The sequence below is a fragment of the Parasteatoda tepidariorum genome, chromosome 4 (genome assembly GCF_982258835.1).
Source record: "Parasteatoda tepidariorum strain Cologne lab strain chromosome 4, Ptep-v5.0, whole genome shotgun sequence".
Classification (NCBI taxonomy): Eukaryota; Metazoa; Arthropoda; class Arachnida; order Araneae; family Theridiidae; genus Parasteatoda; species Parasteatoda tepidariorum.
Window position 1 is genome coordinate 32,408,269 of NC_141758.1, and position 25,649 is coordinate 32,433,917.

At 31.6% G+C, this 25,649-nt stretch overlaps 1 protein-coding gene across 1 annotated transcript in view; it reads left to right on the forward strand.

The window, feature by feature from the left end:
- The first annotated feature begins 6,861 nt into the window (after positions 1 to 6,861).
- Positions 6,862 to 25,649, forward strand: part of LOC107457031 (two pore potassium channel protein sup-9) — a 68,234-nt gene continuing 49,446 nt past the window's right edge. The window contains exon 1 of the mRNA XM_016075067.4: positions 6,862 to 8,638. Coding sequence (XP_015930553.2) covers positions 8,224 to 8,638 — 415 coding nt within the window. The 5' untranslated portion in view covers positions 6,862 to 8,223. The remainder of the gene's footprint in view (positions 8,639 to 25,649) is intronic.

The window sequence follows — 25,649 nt, forward strand, 5'->3', positions numbered from 1 at the left end:
TCAAGGATAGACTCAAATTTGTATCTATTGATTGATGTTGCCGAATGTCCAGATTTGGTTTTTCTTTTCTGTCTAGCTCTTCGCAGACTGTCTCGTATTCCGTTCCACTTCTTTTTACATTCCTCTTCTTGCCCTAAAAATGATAGAAAGTTATTAATATAAGTTGTTTGTTACAGGTTTCTTGCTACAGGAGATTCTTTCAAAACCATATCATTCAGTTACAGAATGGGAAGAAGTACAGTTGGTTCCATTATTCATCACACAAGCAGAGTGGTAATTCAAGTACTTATGAACGAAGTAATGCCAGCTCCGAATGAGGACAGGTGGAATGAAATAGCGATAGAATTTTGGAAAAAGTGGCAGTTTCCCAATTGTATTGGTGCAATGGATGGGAAACATGTGACAATACAAGCTCCAAAATCGTCAGGAAGTCTCTATTGGAACTACAAGAAAACATACTCCATTGTTCTTTTAGCTCTAGTTGATGCTCGTTACTATTTCATATTTCTAGACGTGGGAAGCTACGGAAGAAACTCTGATGGTGGTGTTTTGTCTAATTCTAATTTTGGTAAAAAGCTATCTCGAAACCAACTTAACATCCCTGACAAAAAGTGTCTCCCAGGAACAGACACTAAACTTCCTATGGTTATAGTTGCAGATGAAGCTTTTCCCCTTACTGAAAACATTATGAGACCATTTCCTGGAAAGAACTTGTCTAACGAGCAGAGAATTTTCAACTACAGATTGAGTAGAGCAAGAAGAATATCGGAAAACGTTTTTGGCATTTTGGTGCAAAAATTTCGAATGTTCATGAGACCTCTCCAGGGAAGTCCTGACAACATAACGAGTCTTGTTTCAGGAAGGAAAAAAATATGCGAGAAACTTCAAACTTTCCTAATACACTAATAAATATATATAAAAAAAATTTAAAATATTATTTATACATTTAATTTTTGGGATTTTTATGGAAATAGCGCATTTTTTTAAAATGTAAATCTAAGCAATAGAGATTTAAAAAGTAATGTGATGCAACTCCCAACTTGTTAAATTGTTTGAAAAGATTTTCTAAATCAGCAAAATAATACAGTAACAGTAAAAGATTTTAGGAATTTCCTAAAACTTAAACTATTTAATCAACACTTAAAGGCATAGTTGTCTATTTAATGGTAGGTCTGCCGGACAGTTCTATCAAGAAATTTGATATTTGGAAATATTAAGATAAGGCAGACATCCTTAATTCGATAGTGAATGCGGTGAATAAAATTCTTATTTTGAATTACATTTTGGCAAACTACGAAAAGTTAAAAAAACTAAAAGGGAAATTGGAAATGACCAAATCTTCACTTTTAATTTATCCGTTCTTAGCCGCGGAGGGCGTAAGAGCAAGATTTTATAATATGAATAAGAAAAGTACCTTTTTATAAAAGTAATCAGATATTTGTGCTTTAAGTGTAATTTTTCCTTTATAAGTTAGAACCTTCAGTTTTTTTTATCTCCCTAACATAAGATCTAGAGCCGCAAAGGGCTCAGTGTCTAAGGCTCTGAGCTGTTATTGTGAAGAGCTGGGATTCGATCCCCAGAGGTAGCCTGAAGCCCACCTAGCTTCAGATCGGTGGAGCCAGCTTATCTGGGAGGTAAAGGCGGTCTGTGCACATTATGACCACATTGCCACAATTATGCCGTTGGTCACGAAATTGCGGAGCCGTATCCTCCATGACCCCCTGGCCCACAATGGGCTGTTTCAGGAATGTTTTACTTTAACATAACATAACATAAATAAATTTATATTAATAATATATTATAGCGTTCTTTAACGTTATAAGTTTACGAAATAAATGTTCAGAATGAAAAACTTAAATTAAATATTTTTTCCTCAATGGGAGCGTCGGTTGATAAAAGTTCCGAAGTTTTGTTCAAAGTCATTAAAAGTATTGATGCTTTTTTAAGGTTGTGTGCTGATTTTCACACTAATAATGTTTTACTTTTATTCTAATTACAAATTAATTTTCAATTAGCAAAGGATTGTTTTCACACATTAAATATTAAAAAATATATTGATTTTAGCCTTCTTAATTGCTTTTTTATTGCAATTTTACTTCTATGACACAATTGTTCAAGAAACAAAAAAAAAATATTTAATTTAATAAATTCTTTTCACTTATAGTAGATTGATTGTAAAATAATTAAGTTTTCTTTGTATTTTAAATTCAAAATGTCCAAACGTTAAATTCAAAATTAATACACTTTAGTATGCTTTATTAGAAAGTAGTACGTATTTTAATTAAAATATGTCAATATTTATTCTCCAATAAGTCTGAGATTAAAATTAATTCCATTTTGGCTTTAGATATATCTTTCTTAGTCGTAATAAATGACTACTTAGTAAGTTATCAAGTTTGTCCCCATTACCCCCATAGCTTGTCTACTCTAACCCTGTGTAGTGGGGCTATAGTGTGAACAAACTATGGGACAAGCCGGCATAAAACATTTTTAACCTTTTTTTAAACCTTTTTTAAAAATAATATGAAAAAACCACTAGATATGTAAGTAATGCGTGTATGTAATTAAAGTGATATCTAATCATATTGCAGATAAAAACTTTTCTGGACTTACAAGAACTATCTGATTAAGAAGAAACTATCTAGTTGCTAACGATGCCTTAGAATATCTCATTGTTACAAGGATACAGTTAACCTAAATCTAGTTAATTGAGTTCTCATAAATCAGAAAAAAATTCGATAAGTCATACTGTGCATACAAAGAAAAATTGATTTATCTATAACTAATAGTACAGTTATAAATCCTGGAAGAAGAAAAAATATTATCAAATAAATATCATTTAAATAAATACGATATTTTTAATTGAACAAACATAGGTAATTATTCTTTATAATTCTCATATGTAATTAAATTCAGACAATGTTAAGCAACAAAAACTTAATTTCCCTCTCGCTACAAATTATTTATGTTATTTAATGCTGTGCAAACTACACGAACAACTTCGTGATCTTATTTCAGTTCATTGTGAGACCAAATTTATTGAATGTTTTGAAATATGTTCTTCTTTGCATCGATATTTGGGACGTGCATCTAAATTTAGGATTAAGAAGCTGTTTTGAAGAATATTGTAGCGATAAATGTATACTTTCAGTTTATTGATTCCGGCATGAAATTTATGAAATTGTTTACCCATTTTCTAGTAAATAATGAAACGTATTTTTATTCTATGCCTTATTGTAATCTCATGTGATTCGTTAAATTTTTTATTGGAATCCTTCATGCAACTTCCATATTTAAAAGGCATTATTTAGTAGGTTCTTGATTAACCGAGATCCAGCCATCAACTATATCAGAGAGCTTCAGTAACGGATTTTATAAGTAGTATGAGCAGATTATTTAAAACGCGAACCAGTTGTGCGCATGAACCCAAATTCTATTTTAAAAGTACTTGAGATAAATTTATCATTTATATTTGAGAATTGAATCTGTATAGTGGTTGACAAGTAAATAAAACTAATAATATTCCAAAATTAAAAAATTTTTTAGACATATATTTGCTACCACTTTCTAATTTTTAATAGATTTTGCATTAAGTGGCTCTTTCGTGTACCAACTGGTTTATCTTCTTAGTGGTCTGATCGGACCTATACCTATAAAAATCCGTGTGGTGGCTTCTAACAGTTGTGGTTTGTTACAAAAAGTAAATAAAAAAACTTTTTTATTTGGTTTAAAACATAATTTGCGCTTGTGGATTGAAAACAATTGAAACAAATCAATTTTCCTCAAGAAGTTGTTCTTTCACTTAAATTTGCATACTAAAATTCGTCATGAAATAAATAAAAAACGAAACAGAGATTTATCGTTTTCAACAAATAAGATGTAAAGTACTTTTATTATACAATTATAAATTTAAATAACCATTAAAACTAAGTTATCATTCTTTTCCTTTTGGATTAATGAAACTATTGATAACCTATTCTGTTAAACTATAATGCTAACATTTTATATTTTTAGCTTTTTTATCTCTTAAAAGTTTCATGAACAGTTGCATAAATTCGATTATTTGAGATATTTACAAATCCAGACCGACCATCTACGTTGATCAAGAGTCCACAGTATAATATTTTATATCAAACACATCTCTTCCCGTTTTCGAGAATGAATAAAAAAAAAAGCTCATATGAATTAAACAGTATTTTAATGGTACACATGTTTTGTTTAATTTCATTGAATATTTGTCTTCAGAATCAGAAGGAAAAGTGACTTTGTTCCGATAAGAGATTTTCCTAATGATTGTTACAGATTTTATTGTGTGTCCTATAGAAAATTAAAAAGGGGTAGCCAATTTACTTTAAATTAACATACAGAAGAATTTAATTTAAAGCAAGCAAAATATTTAGATTTCGCTTCATTTTAAAAACAAGACTGTGATTGTTTTAAGGCAAAATATTGTTATATACTTGGTAAAAATAGCTTAGTAGATAAAATATCTTGCTTCATCGAAAAATAAACAGAAAACATCCTAAGTATCCTACCACTATTTTATTTTTAATAGGACCCTGTGACTACTTATAGCTGATTGCAGAAATGGTTTCGTGAAATTCATAAATAAAAACATAATGTGAAAGACATAATGTAAAGATAATTTAAACAACCTAATTTTCATTCTCTGCCGAGTACTTTTTATAGAACGATAAAAACTAGTGACACAATAATTATATCAGTTTTTTTAGTCGATTTTGGTTTAAAAATGTGATTCTTGTCACCCAAATCATGATCTGCTCTTTTTAGCGTAGCTGGGCGCTTGAGGCCTAAAGGGGCCCTTTTCCCATTCCTCTAGCAATTTAGATGCATAAGATTCCCAAAATTTCTTATTTTGATCTGAAACCATTAGCAATATTTTTAAAACTGAAGTGGTTGTCTCTTCATAAATTTTTAATGTATTTGCTCCATTTAAACACTTTTAAATCAAAAATTAAATTCCTTTAATTAATATATCATGATATAATGTTTCACAATTATCGCGTTTTAAGTGAAATTTTATGCTAAATTTTAATAAATTTTTCAGAAATTCTAGGACTAATATATTGACCTCGGTGATTCGTTTTGTCCAACTCTAATAAATATATAGCATAAAAGAGTTGTTGAGAGAAGTCCTTTTTCTCTAATACTCGTTTTCAGCTACAGTGAAATCTCCAAGAAAAACCACCTCTATATAGCGTACTCCTCTATTTACGACCACTTTTGGAAGGCACGGAATTTTTTCTATTGACTTTGTGTTGAAGAAAACTTTTAAAAGAAACCATCAAAGACGAAAGAGACTAGATTTAGGAGAGACTATCCAAGCGACAGGGTAAACCTCTGCACCAAATTCGAAAAAAGTCAAATAAGAAAACGCGAAAAATAACAAAACAAGTAAGTCGTTTCTAATGTGTTCAAAATATTTGTGTGTGTCTCTTATTTAGAGTCATATTCTTTAGTCAGAGTGCACAGAGTGTATTTTTGGAGGAAATTTAAATTAGGAAGAAAAAAAAAGTTCTTTTCGAGAAAACTAAGAGTCTCAAACAAACTTTTTTAAAGTTAAGTAATTTTTATGATATAAAATTAAATGCTACAAAAAATCATAATTATTTATTTAAAATAGTTCTATTGTTCATAATTGGTAATTTTGTTTTTACACATTATATCAGTAGAGATTATTTTTGTTGACGCTAAGTTTTGTTGTTGATTCATTTATACCGTTTTTCCGAACCGAACAGCATTGACATTTCCACACCAAGAAAATGATACTGAATAAAATTAAAATCGTTTGCAAAAAATCGAGTACCTTCGATGACATTTTGAAGTCAATGGACGTAACCTCCTCTAAGAACGACCAACCTCCATTAACGACCATTTTACTGTGGAACAGAGAGTGGTCGCTTCTGAGAGGTTTCACTGTATATATTCGCATTTTTTATGTTACGAATTTCGTATTTTTGATATTACTATACGACGCTTTAAAGTGGCAATCGCTTATAAACCACCCTATAAAAAAAATTTGCAAACTGTAAATAAAACACACGATCCAAATCGATGCTTCCGTTCAAAATTAGTTAAAGTAGCAATGAGGGATATAGAGAATGTTGCCAGATGTAAATATTAGTATTAATGGTGAAATTTTTTAAAATAAGAATATTTATTTAATAAATAATGATAAAAAACCGTTTCTTATTTGAATTGTTATAAGTCGAGTAAAATTACTCTCATTTATTTCTTATTGAATTTCACAATCTGTATTCCCCTGGCTAATTTTTTTCCAAGTATACTAATGATTATTTTTCAAAATCTCGGTAATCCTTACGATTAACTCATTAACAAAATGTCCCTACATAAAACTGCAATAATTTTATATTATGAAACTAAATGTTCTGTGTTTTATTGTGGAAAAAATTGGCGCAAAAAAAGAAATAAACAATGATGAATAAAAATCAATTATGGGGGCTGGCCAGTGGAGTCTCCAAGTATAACTAGAAAATATTATAAAAATAGCTTATTGGCGATACTTACTAAAAATAGCTTAGCTAAGGAATAAACCTAAAATTATAAACATGAATCTTTAAATAAATGTCGTCTGTAATCATATTACATAAATAATAATAATTTTGCTTATTAAAATTAAAAAAAAGGACTTAATGAATACCTCATCTGAGGGATTTATTATTCTACTGAACCATCCAGCTAGTAAAATTTATTCTCGTATCTGTTTTACAGTACGATATTTTAATTTCTGAGAGCGCATGCGTTTTCTTTCGTTATGATGCCAACGCAGTCAAAAATAAAAAAAAAAGATGAACTGGAACAAATCCTCCCCATCGAGCTGTTTGCCGGTAGAGTAGTTACGGGGTTAGTAGCATATCGTTTGGTGTCGGAAAACTTTTTGAGAGGAGGAAATTTTTTTCCCCATCTTCTACTCGCTTTATCCTGACACAGATTCATCATGCCAGCTGGAAAACACGTGGATTTGGATTAGATATTTTTAAGATACCAACATCAAAAGTTGTCACAAATTTTATTTCCTAAATATAGTTGACTGAAATAGTACAATAATTCTTTAATCTAACGTTAAACTATGCAAATGATTTATATAATTTGTGTTTTATAATTATTATTCTAAAAAAAAATATCGTCTGCGTTATTTGACACCAAGCTAGGACTTTATTTAAGTCTGGAGAAATTTCGTAAATAAGTACAATGATGTCAAAAAGTGATTATCATTTTTGCCAGAGGTAAGGAACATTTTTAGCTTGTTGCTTTTTAAATACTGAATATTAAATGCTTCCTTTTTACTCGATAAGACAATGCAAATGAGTTTTTAATCTTTTGGCCAAAGACAGTGGAACAAAGCAATTATGATTTCGTAATATATGTATGAAACTTTGAATTGCGTCATTATAAATAATTGTAGCTTTAAGAATAAGCTGTTATAAAAAAATAATATTGAAGTGTTTTAAAATTAACATTTCATTATTCAATCTGAAAATATTATTCGAAAAATAAAGATAGGTTTGTATTTTAAGAAATATGTATTTCAGCATATCCGTATAAGATAATTGCTGTTTTTTCCTAATGGTTTTATATTTTGAAGAGCATAGACTGCAATATATACATTGAATTAAAACTGCGTATGAATCAATTCTGGACTCCACCTTCCAGCTTTATATGTTGATGGATTTAGACTTCAGTATACATATTTAAAGCATTGAATTAAAACTGAGTAACGAAAATCCAGGTATTCGCCTTGAATGCTTGAAGAATGTAGACTTCCATATGTGAATCGAACCAAGCTACAGAAACATTGAATTAAAACTGCGTGTAAAATAATTTTGGTCTCCAACTTGTGTTTTTGATGTGGTGAAAAATATAGACTTCCATATATAAACAGAAGGAAACTACAGAGACATTGAATTAAAACTTCGTGTGGATTAATTCTTGTTTCCAGCGTATGGTTTTCATGTGTTGGAGAATATAGACTTCAGTATATATACATAAAACATTGAATCAGAATTGCGCATGGAATAATTCTGGACGAATTTTCCTATACAAACTAATGGATTAGAGCAAATATACCTGCTGTAAATATGCGATGTAGAAGTTTCTTTATTTGTGCGATGAAGTGATAAATAGTAAGTAATGTGACTTTAGTTTTGATTTTATTCTAAAGCCACTTAAACCAATCTTAGAATGGCGGAACCAAGAAATGTATCAAAACTAGTGAAATGCGGACATTATTGTCGAGTTTTCATGACTCATTTGTTCTCGCATGTCGGGCTATGTGGTTTAGTGGTTGGCTATGCCATAGTCGGAGCACTAACATTCGAGTATCTTGAAGCCCCAAATGAAATCAATCAGAGATCTACAATACAAGGGTATCGGGACAAATGTTTGAAAGACATGTGGAATGTTACCGAAACTCTTAATGTCCTGTATGAGAAGAATTGGACAATCTTAATGGAAAAAAGACTTAAACAGTTTGAAAATGATGTTGTTCATGCTGTTAAAAATGAAGGATATGATGGAAAAGACAGTTCGGACACCGAACTGCAGTGGTCTTTTTCTGGAGCGTTGTTGTACTGCATCACTGTTATCACAACCATCGGTAAGTTTTTATTTTCTTTATACTTTTAATGCACGCACAATTGAATTTTTTTTTTAAATTAAGCAAAATGAAACGAATGATATTTTTACTTATATGAATTCCAATTTTGGTCAAAGCCATTGAGTCAAGCCGCTATGTCTTAGGGGATAAAGTGTTCGCCTTCCAATGAGGCGAACCAGGTTCGAATCCCAGTCGATATGAATTCCGCATCCAACTTGCACCGACCACAGTGTTGACGTTAAATATCCTCAGTGGTAGACGGATCACGGGTTAGAGACCCCTTGCCGTCAAGCTAACCGTGGGAGGTTCTCATGGTCTTCCTCTTCATGTAACGCAAATGCGGGTTAGCTCTATCAAAAAGTCCTCCGCGAAGGCAAATTTCTCCCAATACTCGATCCAGGAGTTTCTTTGTTTTCTGGATTGGGTTCAAAATTATAAGGCTATGGAGTTGAATGTTAGCAGTCGTAAACCATAAAATTGTGTCGGTTATTCAACGACAGTTATAAAGAAGAAGAAAAAAAGAAGAAAAAAGCCATTGCGTCAATAGCTAAAATGCTTAACTCGACCTAAGACTTCCTGAGAGCTCAACTGAGAAAATAATCTCAGATCTAACAAAAATTTTACGAAGATCTAAATCTAAAAAATGCAGATCTTAAAAATGTAGAAGTATGTTTATAACTGCTTTAATCGTCAAACAGATCTTACATATATCGACAGTAAACAAATTTTTATATATATATATTTTTATTACTAATCAAATGTTAACATTAAATTACGTATTTCTACTTTTTATTTGTGAATATAATTATAGGTATCTTATTTGAAATTTCATTTCATATTATAAAATAACAAATAAAAGTAATAGAAAAGTAATGAAAATTAAAAAAACAAATTTTATTTTGTAACCGTAGCTGAACAGCCAACTCAATATTAAGTTTAAGACTACCAATTTTCAACTCCGTATACTTGTAAATTTGAACCCCATTCAGAAGACAAGGGAACTCCTGGATCAAGTATTGGGAAAATTTGTCTTCATGGAGGACTTTTTGACGAAAGTAACCAGCATTTGCGCTACATGTAGAGGAAATCCTCGATAACCTCCCACTGCAATGGGATTCTGACCCATGATCTGGCTACCACTGGGGATATTTTATGTCAGCACTATGGTTGGGACGATCAGATTGCGGAATTCGTATCGACCAACCATCGATGAGAATCGAACCCGAGTCACCTCCATCTCCTGAACCACTCAGACTCAAAGCATATTGTGCAAATATATTTGTATAAAACATTGCGATTGTGCAAAACTATTAAAAGAAAAAACACTCCCACATCCACCACACAAGCATGCCCGCACACTCGCAAATATTATGAAAAGATTCATCAGTGAATATGTAGAAGAAACTATTTGAATTGATGCATGAAATTTACTAATCTTTTTAATTAACTGTGCAAATTTAACAAATTTGATCTTGTAATAGTTCAAAGAGTTGACCTAAAATAAGCTAATTTATTGATGCTACGAATTAATTAAGTTTCGAAATCAAATACAAAAACTCTTTCTCTAAATAATCATTCGATAAATTGTTTATCTTTTTTCTCCCAAATCTTGATTCTTGGAATTCAATAAATAAAGTATAACCGAAACCAGAAAAATATAACTTGATAGTTTTATCAGAAAGGCTGTCGAAATTAGTTAATGTTTATTTTTCTGCAAAAACCACTATGTCTCGTGAATTTCTTAAACAAATCGAAATCTCTTAATCTCTGTGCTCGCCATAATGAAATATGTTCATCCAAAGATATGCCTCCATGCAATATATATATATATATATATATATATATATATATATATATATATATATATATATATATATATATATATATATATATATATATATATATATATATATATATATATATATATATATATATATATATATTCTTCTGGATTGGGTTCAAAATTACAAGGATACGTAGTTGAATATTAGTAGTTGTTTACCCTAAATTGGGTCGGCTGTCCAAAGACGGTTATAAAATAAAATAAAAATTGCAGGTATCAAGCCGCGGTGGCTCAGGGGATAGAACATTCGCTTTCCACTGAGGTGGACCAGATTCGAATCTCAGCGGTGTCTGATTGATACGAATTTTCGCTCCCAGTCGCATCGACCAGAGTGTTGACACAGAACATCCTCAGTGGTAGACGGATCAGGGGTTAGAATCCCCTTAGAGTCGGGATAACCGTTTGAGGTGTTCGCGGTTTTCTTCACCATGCAACGCATGTTCCACCCAAAAGTCCTCCACAAAGGCTAGTTTGTAGCAACGCTTAATTTGGGAGTTCCCTTGTTTTCTTGGTTGGATTTAAATTTATAAGGATATGGAGTTGAATATTAATAGTCGTAAACTCAGAATCGGGTCGGCTGTTCAATGCCGGTTACAAAATAAAATTGCATCTATCCGCCATATTTTGATAATCAAAAAACCAAATCCAATAAAAAGATTGTATTTTAAGAGAGATTATGTGCTCATATTGCGTTGCAGGTAAATTATACATATGTATTAATTAATTAGCTGATTAATTAATAGTTGAAATCAACTCTTAAAACCACACTGGATTGACTCTTAGTTTCAGTCTTAGAGTTGATCATTAAACCACAAGTTATTTAGAGTGATGAATCTTTTTGGGAGGGGTTCTTACTGTTTGTCTCTTAACTAATCTTTATACCGTTAGTGTTTGCTATTTCTTTGACTTTAAAATATTGCATAACTTTAACTCAAATTGTATTATTAATACACATGTTACTCATGGTAATGTCTTGATACTTTTTTTTGTGGGTTCACAGTACTTGTAGATGTTTACACAAAATATACAAGACAGTTTAACAGTAAACATAGCAATTTAATAGCTTGCAATAAGCCGTTTTTTTCTTCCGTTTGTTTTGAAAGTGATAATATCATCTTTTGTTTTAATTTTAAAGTCATTTTTAAGCTTGTTAACAAAATCAAATTTAAGTCTCTTAAGGATCTTATTAGTTTTGATAATCGCTGGGGCATTTAACTCATTCCTTTCCTGGGCGAGCTTGGCTACATCGGATAAAGTAGAGGACCTTTAAAATTTAGACTTAAGGAGCACGATAGATATGTCTGATATCAAGAATACGAGAAATCATCAACTGTACATTGTTGGAATCTTGGGCATTAATTCACTTTCGACAATGCCAAAATTATTATTACACTACTCACATCAGCTCATCTTGATGTCTTGGAATCCTGTTTCATTCATATGATTGCTGATTCCCTTGTTAACGACATTAGCTCTTCACCATCTCTCCATAGCAAGTAGGAATGCATTTTACCCTGATTTGCCCTTCTTGGCCGCTCTGGTTTTTATTGTTCTGTTTCTTAAATTTACTTATCCATTTTTCGTTGGCAGCTTTTCATTTTATATTTCATATCATTTTGTTTCATTTACACTTGGCAAGTCTTGAAAATGGGGGCTTGAAACATGTCTAATGTTATTTCCTATTTATATTTTTTTGACAATAATATATTTTTACTTATATTTTTTGATTGAAATGAATGAAGTTTTTTATCAGGTAAAAAAAAAAGCTAGTAAAAACTTTAAACTATGGTATTCAGTGCCTTGAACAATTCAATTCTTTAAAAGTAAAATTAATGTTCCTGTTTTCTTTTCATACTGATAAAGATGTATCATTGTGACATCATAAATTGGATAGGTTTTTAATAAATTTTTCCATTTGTGATTTTAAACGTTGTTTTTAATGAAATTTAATTTCATCAAAATAATTTCTGTAATTTTATTCATCATTTAGTTTTTCCTCAATATTATTTATCAGAAGATAAGTACTTATGAGTAAGTACATATTAAGTGAGCCAACTCTAAATTTATAAGCTAAAAATTTTATTGAAGATATCAAAATATCTACGAGGAAATAATGTACCATTAACATGTTGAATGCCTCACTATTTTTAAATGGCTTGCCCGTCTGGCCAAACGGTAAATAACTACAAACTAAATTTGCAAACATCAGACACATTTACTAGATTTTTAAAAGGTTTAGCATGACTCATCAGAAAAAAGTGGTGAATATTATAAGCCTGCGAATTGCTTGGAAATAGTGGTGGATAAAAATCTACTAAATTAAATTTATTAAACGAAGAATCACAATTAATAAACTTCCACTTGAAAATATTTATTCGCTGTCCGTAGCAAGTTGGCATCTCTGTGTTTATAAATAAAACTATTTTTGTGTGATCTATATTGCATTAATTCCTTCAAACCATTTTAGTAACGATAATAATATTAAAAAAAATTAAAAATTTACTAGAATTATGTGTTTCTAATAATCTTGGCTTCGGGGTCACCGTCACGGGGGTCACCGGTGACCCCCATGGAGCTACGAACAAACTCCGTGTTGATCACCGGTGACCCCGATTGCATTCATTCTGTTACACGTGTTAAAAGAAATCGAACTCTTTCAAAAAAGAAATTTTCGCACCATGTACCTCCAGATATACTTACATGCGTTTTTTTTTTTTATTTCTATACTTCCACCCCTTATATTTTTTTACTTCCAAAAATAATTGCAAAAAGCTGTAGGTTAAGCTTTTAATTTTCGAAAAAATTAATAATTTTTCTGAGAATGTATGGCATATAGCTTCCAACTTTCCCTATAAGTGAAGAAAACTACTTTCCAGTCGCTTCCAAGTGAAGATAATAATGCTGTTGTGTTTTATAAATTTGCTAGTACTTAATAACATCGCCGAATATTAAGTTAATAATCCCATGAAACTGAAGTAGAAAGATACACTTTAGATGAGACTTCATATACTTTAAGAGATATAAAGCAGGTAATTAGGGTTCTTCGCTCAAAAATAGACACCCATTTGTAAGACTAGCCAGGCGTGAATGAGGAAAACAAAAATTATTTCATACGAGAAATAATAGTTTTTCCAACCAAAAAAATAGAAAGGAAAAGTAAAAATCGAAACTAGAAAAACCATTTGACTAAAAGTGAAACAGTAATTTAAAAAAGATTAAGGCGGGAATAAAAGACTAGAAAAACCGCCGTCACAGAGAGAGGCGAATCAAGACAATGTGCATTTCCCCGCGCTATGAAGAGGTGGTGAAAAACTCATGTCGTTAACTGAGGTTGTTGTTGTTGTTAATTTACGTCGCACTAGAGCTGCACAATGGGCTATTGGCGACGGTCTGGGAAGCATCCCGGAGGATGATCCGAAGACATGCTATCACAATTTTGATCCTCTGCGGAGGGGATGGCACCCCCGCTTCGGTAGCCCGACGAACTGCGCGCGAAGTCGAGCACTTCACGGTAGCACAGTTTAACGAGGACCAATACCCCACACCCTCGGTCCCTACGCAGACTGATCCAAGTGGTCACCCACCCGCACACTGACCGTAGCCAGTGATGCTTGACTTCTGTAATCTGCTGGGAACCGTGTCGTAACGATCAGTCCACTGCCGGACCGTTAACTGAGGTATCGGCATTGATGTGAATGAAACAACATTCCATTGCACCAAAATTAGCTGATGTAACAGGAGTGAAAGGAAATTTGGCCTTATCGAAATTTAATTCCAACACAAGAATTGCTGAATTATGATCAAGTATTCTATATGCATGCATAGCTGTCTTCATTTGAACATTTTGGTAGATTTATACCATAATTACACGATACGAAGATTGGAAAAATTTCCACGGTTCGTCTTCAAGATTTTAACCAATAATCACAGGGTATTCTAGTTTTACCGCAGAAAAAGTTTGCGAGTACATATTTAACAAAATCATCAAAAATGAGTCATTTTTGTAGCTATAAAACATAAAATTGCAAACAACGATGATAAATTAATATTTAAAAAAAATCATTTAAATGTATGTTTTTCAAGACCAATGCAGTTTAAATACTAACGAAACAATACTTTACTCAAAAATGTGTATGAGAAAGTTCAAAGTTAAAAAATTTTAGTGCCGTTTTAAGGCGCAAATCACACTTTCGAATGTCAGTGCCCTAATGCTGATTTCAGCTTTTCTTAAAATAGAGATAAACAAAACGTCTCATCAGCTTCCGTAAGAGAAAGAGAGAGAAATTATAGATTTTAAGAATAATTTGTTTTGTTCTTAACACTCCGAGATACACCTTCCGTATCCGATGCCTTGTAGTTAATATTCTTATGAAAAGAGCAAACTTTTAATTGAATTTTATTAATTAATTGAAAAAATGCCGATAGCTTAAAAAAACGTTTTTAAACTCTTGTTTCAAAAGGTTATTCACCTTAAAACTTTCATTCGGCCTGAAAATAACTGTAAAAAATTTGTTTTATATTAAATAAATTAAAGTGCAATATGTATAACTTTTCCCGGGTTGTTGCTTGGAAGGAAGAAAAATAAGATTGGACAAGAAACAGCGTTCTGCAGCACTAAATGTGAGACGGGGGGGGGGGGGGAAACATTTCAATTATAGCTAACTTTCATAAGGAGTAAAATAAGCATTTACTATTGTAAATTTTAAACCATTCATCACTTTTTACTTTTTCTCGTGACAAATAACAGTCCTATGATACCAATTTTCTCCTCTTTATTTGGAATATTTCTTCGAATGAAAGCAAAATTTGTGACCACAAAGATACATTCAGAGCGTTTTGCGGATCGATCAATAGTTATAATTGGTTCGCAATATTTGCATATCTGCCAACTTTCACTCTTTCCGAGAATGGGTTTTCAGAGTGGTTGTAAAACAATAAACGAAAAACTATCTGACTCTAAAATATATTTACATTTTGATCCCATTGAAATTCGCATGAGCAAGGATTATTGTGCTTTGATATATTTATTGTAATTATTTATTTGTAGTGGTGGTCAAACTCATTTATAATTATCATTATAATTCAAAAAGTTAATTGGAATAACCCGTTTTGGGTATTACCAAAAGATATCAAAAAGGAGATAGCTTACCTCCACCAAAAGGCCGGGAACACTTCGTATTAATCCATAGACTTCTATAAATTACATAAATAATGGCAGTTGAGAGTGAAACATTCAATATTAAATTTTATTCACAATCACAAACATATGGACACAAAATATTTACGGACACACACAACAAAAAAAAACATGCTTCGCATCGCAGTTCTAAAACAGTTCTCCCTCGAACCAGAGTGTCAGTGTGTGTGGGAGGAGTCGGATTTTAATTGGAATTTCCAACATCCTCCCACCTTTGAGTTTTTACACCAAGAAACTCAAATACGCTTTTCCAAAACATCCTTTTCGTTTTCACCAACTTCAAGAGGAAATAGTCTCGATGTTGATCGTAGAACTTCACCACCTTTTGTCTTTAACTTTACGAGTCTGATGTTTCCATCTCGTGACGTGAACACCTCGATGACTTTCCCTAGAGGCCAATCCAGTCTCTTTGTGTTGTCACTGGATATCAGCACAACATCGCCTATTTTGATAGGTGAAGAACTTCGCATTTTTCTATCGAATTGTCTCAGCTGTCCCAAATATTCCGAACGAAAACGTTTCCTCAGATCTTGTCTCAATCTTTGACGGTAGGCAAACCTTTTATTCAAAGATTTGCTGTCCAAGAGATCCATGTCTGGTAGTCCAACTTCTCTGACCTCTTGAAGGAACATGCTGGGAGTAAGAGGCACTAGATCACTTATATCTTCACTGACGTACGTGAGAGGTCGTCCATTGATGATACTTTCACAATCACATAAGACAGTATTTAATTCTTCGAAGTTGAGAGACGTCCGACCTAAGACTTTGCGAAGTATTCGCTTGAGAATTCCAATCAAACGTTCCCAAAAGCCACCCCACCAAGGTGCAGATGGGGGGATAAACTTCCAGTTAATCTTATTCACTGCACTATTTTTAACTACTGCATCCCAATTAATCTTTTTAAGAAGATTGTTCGCTCCAACCAAGTTTGTTCCATTGTCTGAGTAAACGATAGCTGGTCTTCCTCTACAAGCCACATATCTTCGAAAAGTCTCTAGAAAACTTTCAGTGGACAGTGAAGTAGTTAGTTCCAGATGAATTGCTCTAAACACAGCACAAGTATAAATGACAATCCACGACTTCTGATTTTCTTTCAGATAGAGAGGCCCTGTAAAATCTATTCCTGTAATTTCAAATACAGAAGCTGCTCTTAGACGGTCAACAGGCAATGGAGCTGTTGGAGTTTCGATTGGTCGTGAATCAAATCGTTTGCAAACTATGCACTTTCTAATAACTTTGCGAACAGTCTTTCTGAACTTCAGAATCCAGAACTCTTCTCTAAGTTGGGTCATTACAATCTGAACACCTGCATGACAAAGAGAACAATGTTTCCAGTGAACAAGCTTTTCAACTATCGGATGATCACTTGGTAACACAATAGGAAATTTGAAATTCTCCAAGTCGTCTTTTAACGAGAGTCTAGTCTTAATTCGAAAAAGTCCATTATCATCCTCAAGAACTTGGAGATTTTGTAGTCGCTTATCATGAGGTCCCGTGAAAGATTCTCGCTGTGCTATTTTTAGCAACGAAATTTCAGTTCTGTTCCTTTCTTCCACAGTTATGTTTCCAAATTTTCTAGCATCTTTCTTCTTCTTACAATTATCCAAAAATCTGTAAACCCAGGAAATAACTATTAGTAGTTTAGAGTAATCGGAGAAAAGATCATAAATTTTGTCTTCATTTTCTGTATTTGTGACGCTTACAACTGTTTTTCTTTTTTCTGCATTTATAATTTCCTCATCAGGAAAAATATTGGATTTAGGCCAATTGTCAGGATGGTTTTGCAACAAGGAGGGTCCTTGAAACCAGTTAGACTTTGCTAAAGTTTCAATACTGCATCCTCGGGAAGGCAAATCGGCAGGATTTGATTGACCGGAGATGTGATTCCAATCATCTGGGTCGGTCAAAATTCGAATTTCTTTCACACGATTATATACAAAAGTAGCCCAGTTTTCATTCTTCTTAATCCAGTAAAGCGCATTGCTGGAATCAGACCAGTATCGTGTGGCAACTTTTTCCATTCGTAAACTTTCTTTCACAGATTGGCAAAGTCTTGCTCCTATGTTACATGCTAAAAGTTCTAGCCTAGATACTGATATTGGCTTCAGTGGGGCGACCCTTGACCTAGCCTGTATTAATTGACAAGTAATTGAGTCCGGTGCTTCACTCCTCAAAAATACGCACGCAGCATATGCTTTTTCGGAAGCATCACAAAATACGTGCAATGTTATTTCCCTAACTCCCTCATTTTTATCTAAACATCTGGGGATAGAAATATCATTTAAAATTTTGAGTTGATCTTTCCACTTAATAAATTTCTTAGCCATCCAAGATGGCAACTCGGAATCCCAAGACAATTTCAATTTCCAGCATTCTTGTAATATTAATTTTGGTATTAAGGTTACAGGACAGGTAAATCCAATAGGATCAAAGATTTTGTGTACGGTTGACAAAATATTTCTTTTAGTTACTGATTGATTATTTTCAATAGAATCTAAATCTCTTAAATCAATGGATAAAATGTCCTTTTTACTATCCCACTTTAAACCCAATACAGGGACTGTTTTGGTTTCGATCAATTCAGATTCAAATTCCTCAAAAGGAGTATGCTCCCACCCACGTAAATTAAATTTTGCGGAAGCGAGAATTTCTTGTGATTCATGAATAAACTTAACTAATTCTTCTTTATTTTCAACACTGTGTACACAATTGTCTACATAAAAGGATTTCAAAAGTTTTTGAGATGTTTCTCTAAATTCAGAAGAAACATTATTCAAATGAAATTCAAGAGTAGCTCCTAATAAGAAAGGACTCGAGGATATTCCAAAAACAACCCTTTTATGCTGAAAAATTCGCAAATGTTCTTTTTTACCGTTCTGCCACCATAAACATTTTAAATAAGGCCTATCTTGTTTATGGAGTCCGATTTGCAAAAATGCCTTTTCAATATCGGACACAACTCCATATTTTCCTATTCTAAACCTATTTATGGCAGAAGGTATAAGTTCTACTAAGTTGGGCCCCTTTTCTAAACAGTCATTGATAGAAGGCGACTCTTTATCTCGAGCGGAGCCATCAAAGACGGGTCTAACCTTCGTTGTCGAATTTTCTTTAAAAACAGGGCGGTGAGGTAAATAGTGTTCGGGTTCAGAACAATGCGCCTCCTCTATGATACCCTGATCTAACCAGTCATCAAAAATTGTTTCGTATTCAGTAATTTTGCCTAATTTCTTAAGGGATTTTACACAATTTTCGAGTCTTTTCTCAGAAATACCCTTACAATTTTTTAAGGGGGGATGCCCATCAATCCAGGGCAATCGAACTTGATACCTCCCCTCAGAGTCTCTAGTAACGGTTCGAAAAAAATGCTCTTTCGCCGATTGTTCTAATTCTTCCCTAGTTTTTTTCTCACTGGGGTCAGCAATACCAAGTGTGTCTAACCGCCATAAATCTGAAATATTCACATCATTTACATGACAAGATAGGACGGTATTTGTACTATCATGTTCTTCTGCCTTATTATTCTTTCCCATTAGAGTCCAACCTAATTTAGTTCCTACGCAAACCAATCCTGAACTAAGTTCCTCTATTCCCCCACTGAGCAGTTTGCCAGCGATCTCAGCCCCAATTAACAAATGAATTTCTAAGGGAGAAGATTGATACAACAACTGATCATTATAACCCTGTGTAGTATCAGTTAAAAATATGCTACGAGATTTAAGTTCTTTTATATGAGGGAATAAATTTATTCTAGAAATATTAGAACAAATTACTTCTTGATCCAATACCTCAAAATTACAATGATAACTATTATCTACATTACTTATATGAACTAAATATCTTCTATGATTTTCTGCTTTTTTAACACCCCCAAATAAAGAATGCAAAATAGATTCTTCACCGATAACATCATATTCCATACACGTTGCAGCGTATTTCGATATGTACGATCGCTGCGAACCCGTATCAATGAGAATCCGAATAAATTTGGTTTTATTATCCCCTCGTATTTGTACTACTAATGTTTGTAAATAAACCTGACGCATGCATGTAGTGTTAGTTAAAGAGCTTTCCGTAACGACTTTTTCTTCCGACCCCTTTTCATTAATTTTATTGCCATGAAATTCTTCATTCATTTTACACATAATTAACAAATGTTGCCCATTACATTTCAAACAATTAACTTTATTTTTACAAAAGCGCGCAATATGTCTATTAGGCTTATAACTTAAGCATCGAAAACAGATACCCTTCTCCATAAGTATTTCTTTCTTTTTTTCAAATGGTAAATTCATAGCATATCTACAATCTTGACTTAAATGGGATTTATTACAAAATACGCACTCATCCACTTTCGAATTTGCCAGATGTGAAACGTTTTGTTTTGAGCTATTAATTAAATCATCGGCAGATATCTTATTCCTCTGGAAGTGGTGAGTCATCGGTTTTCTGTTATGATTTTCTAATCCGAAAGGAGAACGAGCTATCAATAATTTTTGTTCTGATTCTATTTCCTTTTTTAAAAAATTTAAGAGATTAGCTAATCTATCATTTCCAGAAATCTCTGTTTTTAATTCACTTTGCGCCCGTTTATATATCTTCAATAAATCGCTTGGCAAACATGACTCAATCAAGGGATATAACAAAATGGCGGAAAAATTAACTTTCGCTACACCCAAAGATTTAAGAGATCTCAATTGGCCTTCTAGTGTATCGTACAATCTGACTAAGGAATACTTTTGACCTTGAGGATTTGAATTATTTATTACTAAAGCAAGAAGTTCTCGAATATAAACTTCAATCAACAAATCATCCCTCCCAAAACGCTGTTTTAAACATTTAATAATTTCTTCATAATTTTTTCCTGAGAGGGGAAATGATTCTACTAATTGTCTCGCTGCCGAATTTTTTACAGTTGATTGAATTAAATACTGTAGCTTATCGTCATCCTCAATGTCCGAATCTTCGTGTATTTTTTTGAATTGCCCCCACCACTGAAGCCATTCCTTAATGTTTCCATTAAATTGTTTCAATTCTAATTCAGGAAGTTTGAACTTGCGCGGCGAATTAATATTTTCAGTAGAACTTTTTAACACGGGTTCTTCTATTTTCGGTTTTTCTATAATATTCAGACGTCTCTTTAATTTAGTACTGGTTTCTAGAAATCTATCTTCGTACACAGTTATTGCGTCATATTCTAAATCAAAATTATCTTGCGAGCATGTTTGATCATCACTTAAAATGGATAAAAGTTTAAAATCCAATTCTTTCAATTCTTTGTATTTCTGTTCTAAAAGAACAATTTGTGTGGCCAAAATATCGGGATCATTTTCATTTTCTTTCAATAAATCTAACGCCTTATTCAATGCCTTTGAGAAATTACTTCTCACTGGCGTTCGTAATTTCTTAACACTCTCAACTGACATATCTAATTCGTATAAAGTTTCATAAAGTCTAATAAAGTTCTATTCTAGTCTTTCTAATTTCTTAAGTCTATGTATGTCTATTCTGATCCCGGCAGGGATGCCAGATTTTGGGTATTACCAAAAGATATCAAAAAGGAGATAGCTTACCTCCACCAAAAGGCCGGGAACACTTCGTATTAATCCATAGACTTCTATAAATTATATAAATAATGGCAGTTGAGAGTGAAACATTCAATATTAAATTTTATTCACAATCACAAACATATGGACACAAAATATTTACGGACACACACAAGAAAAAAAAAACATGCTTCGCATCGCAGTTCTAAAACAGTTCTCCCTCGAACCAGAGTGTCAGTGTGTGTGGGAGGAGTCGGATTAGCCTTGAGCACGTGATTATCACGCGCTCACTAGATGAAATTAAGTGATAGATTAATGATTTTAATTGGAATTTCCAACAACCCGAGTATTGCTACCATTTTAAATATGAAAATAAAATCTTGCGGAAAATCCAGAAGAGTTGGTAGGTGTGCTCAAATATTGCATATAAAGCTCATATCTGAAAAGTACAGCACGAAAATACATTCAGAGCCACAGCACTCTTGGTGGGTAATATCGCTTTGCAAGAAAAGCTCCTCAACAGTATTCGTTCGTTTGTTGTTGTTGTTGTAGAACTGGGCATCTGAGGCCTAAATGGCTTTTATCATAATCATCAACACTATTAGATTATAATGCATTAATTTAAAATTTATATTTTTTTAATAAATAAGTGGTAGCATGTTTACACCTAATTTTAGCGAATCTGTTAGCTATGATTTCAACAATATATTAACTCAGCGAATATCCTTTGCCCTTGAGTACATTAAAATGCTGTTGAACAAATGTAAGTACAAAATCCTTTAAAATACTTCTTCTTTACTTATGTCAGCGGGAAAGCCTTAGCCGGCACTAGGCTGTAGTGCTGACGAAGAAGAAGAATCTCTTAACCCGTTTTGTCCCGAATTTATATATTGAAATGATACAAAAAGTGGTTTTATGGAAGAAGTGGTAAAATATATTATCGAAATTAATTGGTTTTTCTACAGTTAGAGCATTCAAAAAGCCTTTGATAGATCAAAAAGTACTTGTTCCTTATAATTCTAGATCTAATCAGAAATAACTAAATCATCGTGGTATCTGAGAATCTTTTAATTCACCCAGATAAATGAAAATGCTGAAAAAAGTTTCCCACCACAATGAATGTCTTCGAAGAAAGGAACTGTCCTAAATATATGACGCTGGGCGTTAACCAATTAATGCATGATTCTTTGTTTAGTAAATTCGATTTATTGAGTTTCTACTCACCACTGCTTCTAAATTCAAATATTTATGTGCTACACCACTTTGTTACAGTTATGCCGTGTTGAGCTTTTCATAAAGTTGACAAAATTGAATGACAATCTTCAAATTTGTGTTTGTAGTTCTCTACCGTTTCTTAAAATATTTTGTCGAATCCGGAGCAGTTGGCATCTTTGGTAACTGTAAGTGGCGTGTAACACAAAGCTTCGAATTATTTAGAAGTAGTGGTGGGTAGCAACCCTATAAATCGAATTTACTAAACCAAAAATCATTAAAAGACTACCACTCGAAAATATTCATTCGCTATTCAGAGCAAGTTAGCTTCTACTGTGTTACACAAAAGAATGGATAAAAAATTTTTTTTAATTAATTCCCCGCACAATTTTCGAAGAACTCAATTAAATGAGTACTTTTTAACAATCACCCTTTTCTTAAATAAAATGTTTTATTTTTATTATTATTTATGTCTTATTATTATTTAAGGGACTTATCTAATAATTCAGAATAACATTCAAAATTATTCATAACGATTATTGTTCGTTTCCAATTATCTAATAAAACTTTACTGACAACCCAAAAAGACTAACTATGCTTTTAAACGCAAATAAGAACTGGAAGAAAAAAAAATTGATATTTTTATTTGTATGTTTGTTCTATTTATTTCTTGTTCTATCGTTAATAATTAATGAGAGTGTATTTCTGTAATTTATCTGTTTTGTACTTCTAAATTAAATTTGACGGAAAATTACCAGTTTTACCCTTGGGCTTTTCACATTTTAATGATTACATGGTTATGTCGACCACGGGTCATTTTTCTTATTGTTAGTCCATGATATAAACAAGCCATTAATGAGTTGCAATATTTAGATTGTACACAAACCAAATAAAATCATCTTAGTAATTACTTAATAGACTAGCAATGATTGTCCTACTTAATTAGTAAATTAAAACGGAAAGGACTGTTATTAGAATTTCGATTAAGTTCGGTTATTTATTCATCTGGTTGAAATAACAGTATTGGTATGAGCATATATTTGCTTAATATATTATATACGCGTTTTTCTTGATTATATGGGTTTTCAGAATGCTATGTTTGTTATTAAACTGAAAACTGATTAACTAATATTGCATTTTTTAATTATTATTTTAATTTTTCTTTTAATTTTTTATTTTTGCATTTTTCTATCATATTAGGGCAACACTTTCCTGAATAATTTCAGAACTGAAAAAATTGATAAAACAAAATGTTTTAACTAATTACTATTTACCAAAAATATTTGCAAATTAAATCTGCGTCACATATACTCAAATGAATTATATATGTGTCATTCTCACAAAAACAGTCATTTTCATGTCCCCAGTATATTTTATGTTTGTTTTGCAACTTACGAAAAAAAAATTTCAGGAAAAGTGTCCTTCAGAATGCAGGCTAACAAAAGAATAAAAATAAAATTATCAATTTTTATTTTTTATTTATTTTAGGTAATTAAAATATACCAATATGTCATTCCCTCACTTGTCCCCACTGCTGATTTAAAAAAAGAAAAAAAAATTCTGAAGTAAAAAATTTTTTTTTGCAAATTCGTGTTTTTTATTTCAGAATATTTAACCTAACTGAGCCTAACTGAGAAAGTGGATAATAATATGTTGCTTTCTTGCATGAATATAATTGTATGTGATTGACTTCATAAATTAATTAGGCCTAACTGTTATTTTTAAATTTTATTAAATTTGTCATTCCCTCACTAGTGTATAAAGTGAGGGAATGATTAAAGATGAGTATATTATGAAATTTTTTTTTTGTTCAATCGTGCCAGCCAATTTTATTTCCCAACCTGTAAAATCTGTTAAATGTATAAAACTAAATTATAATAAATATTAGATATACTTAGTATGTTATCATTTTCAAACTTTAGGTAGATGTAACTTAGATAAAAACTTGTATTAAAATAAAATATCATTCCCTCACTATTAGTGTCATTCCCTCACATTTTAAATAGTGAAATTAATTAATTTATTTATTAATTAATTTAAAAAAATTAATTAATAAATTTATAAATTAATTTTTAAATTAATTAATTTATTTATTAAATTAATTAATTATAAATTAATTATTTAAAAAATTAATTAATTTAAATATTAAGTATAATTTATAGGATACATACTTTCTTTATAATGCCATAACATATTTCTATTAATATAAAAAGTTTCAGAGCTTTTTATTCACTTTACTTTTTTAGGATTTTATAAACTGAAAAATGACAGTTTTCGTGAGAATGACCCATATGAAAATGAAATGTTCAAAATGAAGAATAAAACAAAGAAAAAGTATAGATATATGAAGGAAAAAAGAAAGGGGGGGGGGAAATAATAAGTAAAAAAATAAAAAATAACGAACAACAAAACCGGAAGAAAAAAATACCGGAAAAAAAGTACCGGAAGAATCTTTCTGCGAAAACAATTTTCATCATTCCTGAAAAATGTCCAGACCTTGTAAGTTGATCTGATTTCGCTACTCGCTTTATAGTCCATTTTTATACTGTTTTTTCTTTTTATTTTATTTTATTTTCTGTTTTTACATGTTATTTTTACTTATTTTTTCTTTTTGTGTTCTATTTTATTTGTTGTAATTTTCATAAAAAAAATTTTTGTGTGCTCCTCTTACTATTGTATTAATATATTTCGCTTTGGCTTTATTGATACAATATCAGAAAGCAGTCTGTTTTGCGGATATAATCGTGTGGGCTGATGAAAAGATTATATCTTTTTTTCCGGTTTTTTAAATAAAATTTCACTTTTTTTTTAAACTGTTGTTTGTTATTTTTCTACTTATTATCCCCCCCCCCTTTTTTTCATATGTCTATAATCTTTCTTTGTTTTATTCTACATTTTGAACTTATCTAATGAGCTCTGTTTACTTGCAGCTTAAGCGCAATAAATGAAACTTATTGTTTTTCTTAACTTTCTTCGTGTTTTCTTGTATTTATATATATATATATATATATATATATATATATATATATATATATATATATATATATATATATATATATATATATATATATATATATATATATATATATATATATATATATATATATATATATATATATTTAAGATTGTTTTTAATAAGGTGTCTGGAAAGTTCGCGCCATTTTCCGTTAGGCAGAGCTCCCAAAAGTCAAATTTGTAAAGCTGGTATCAAAC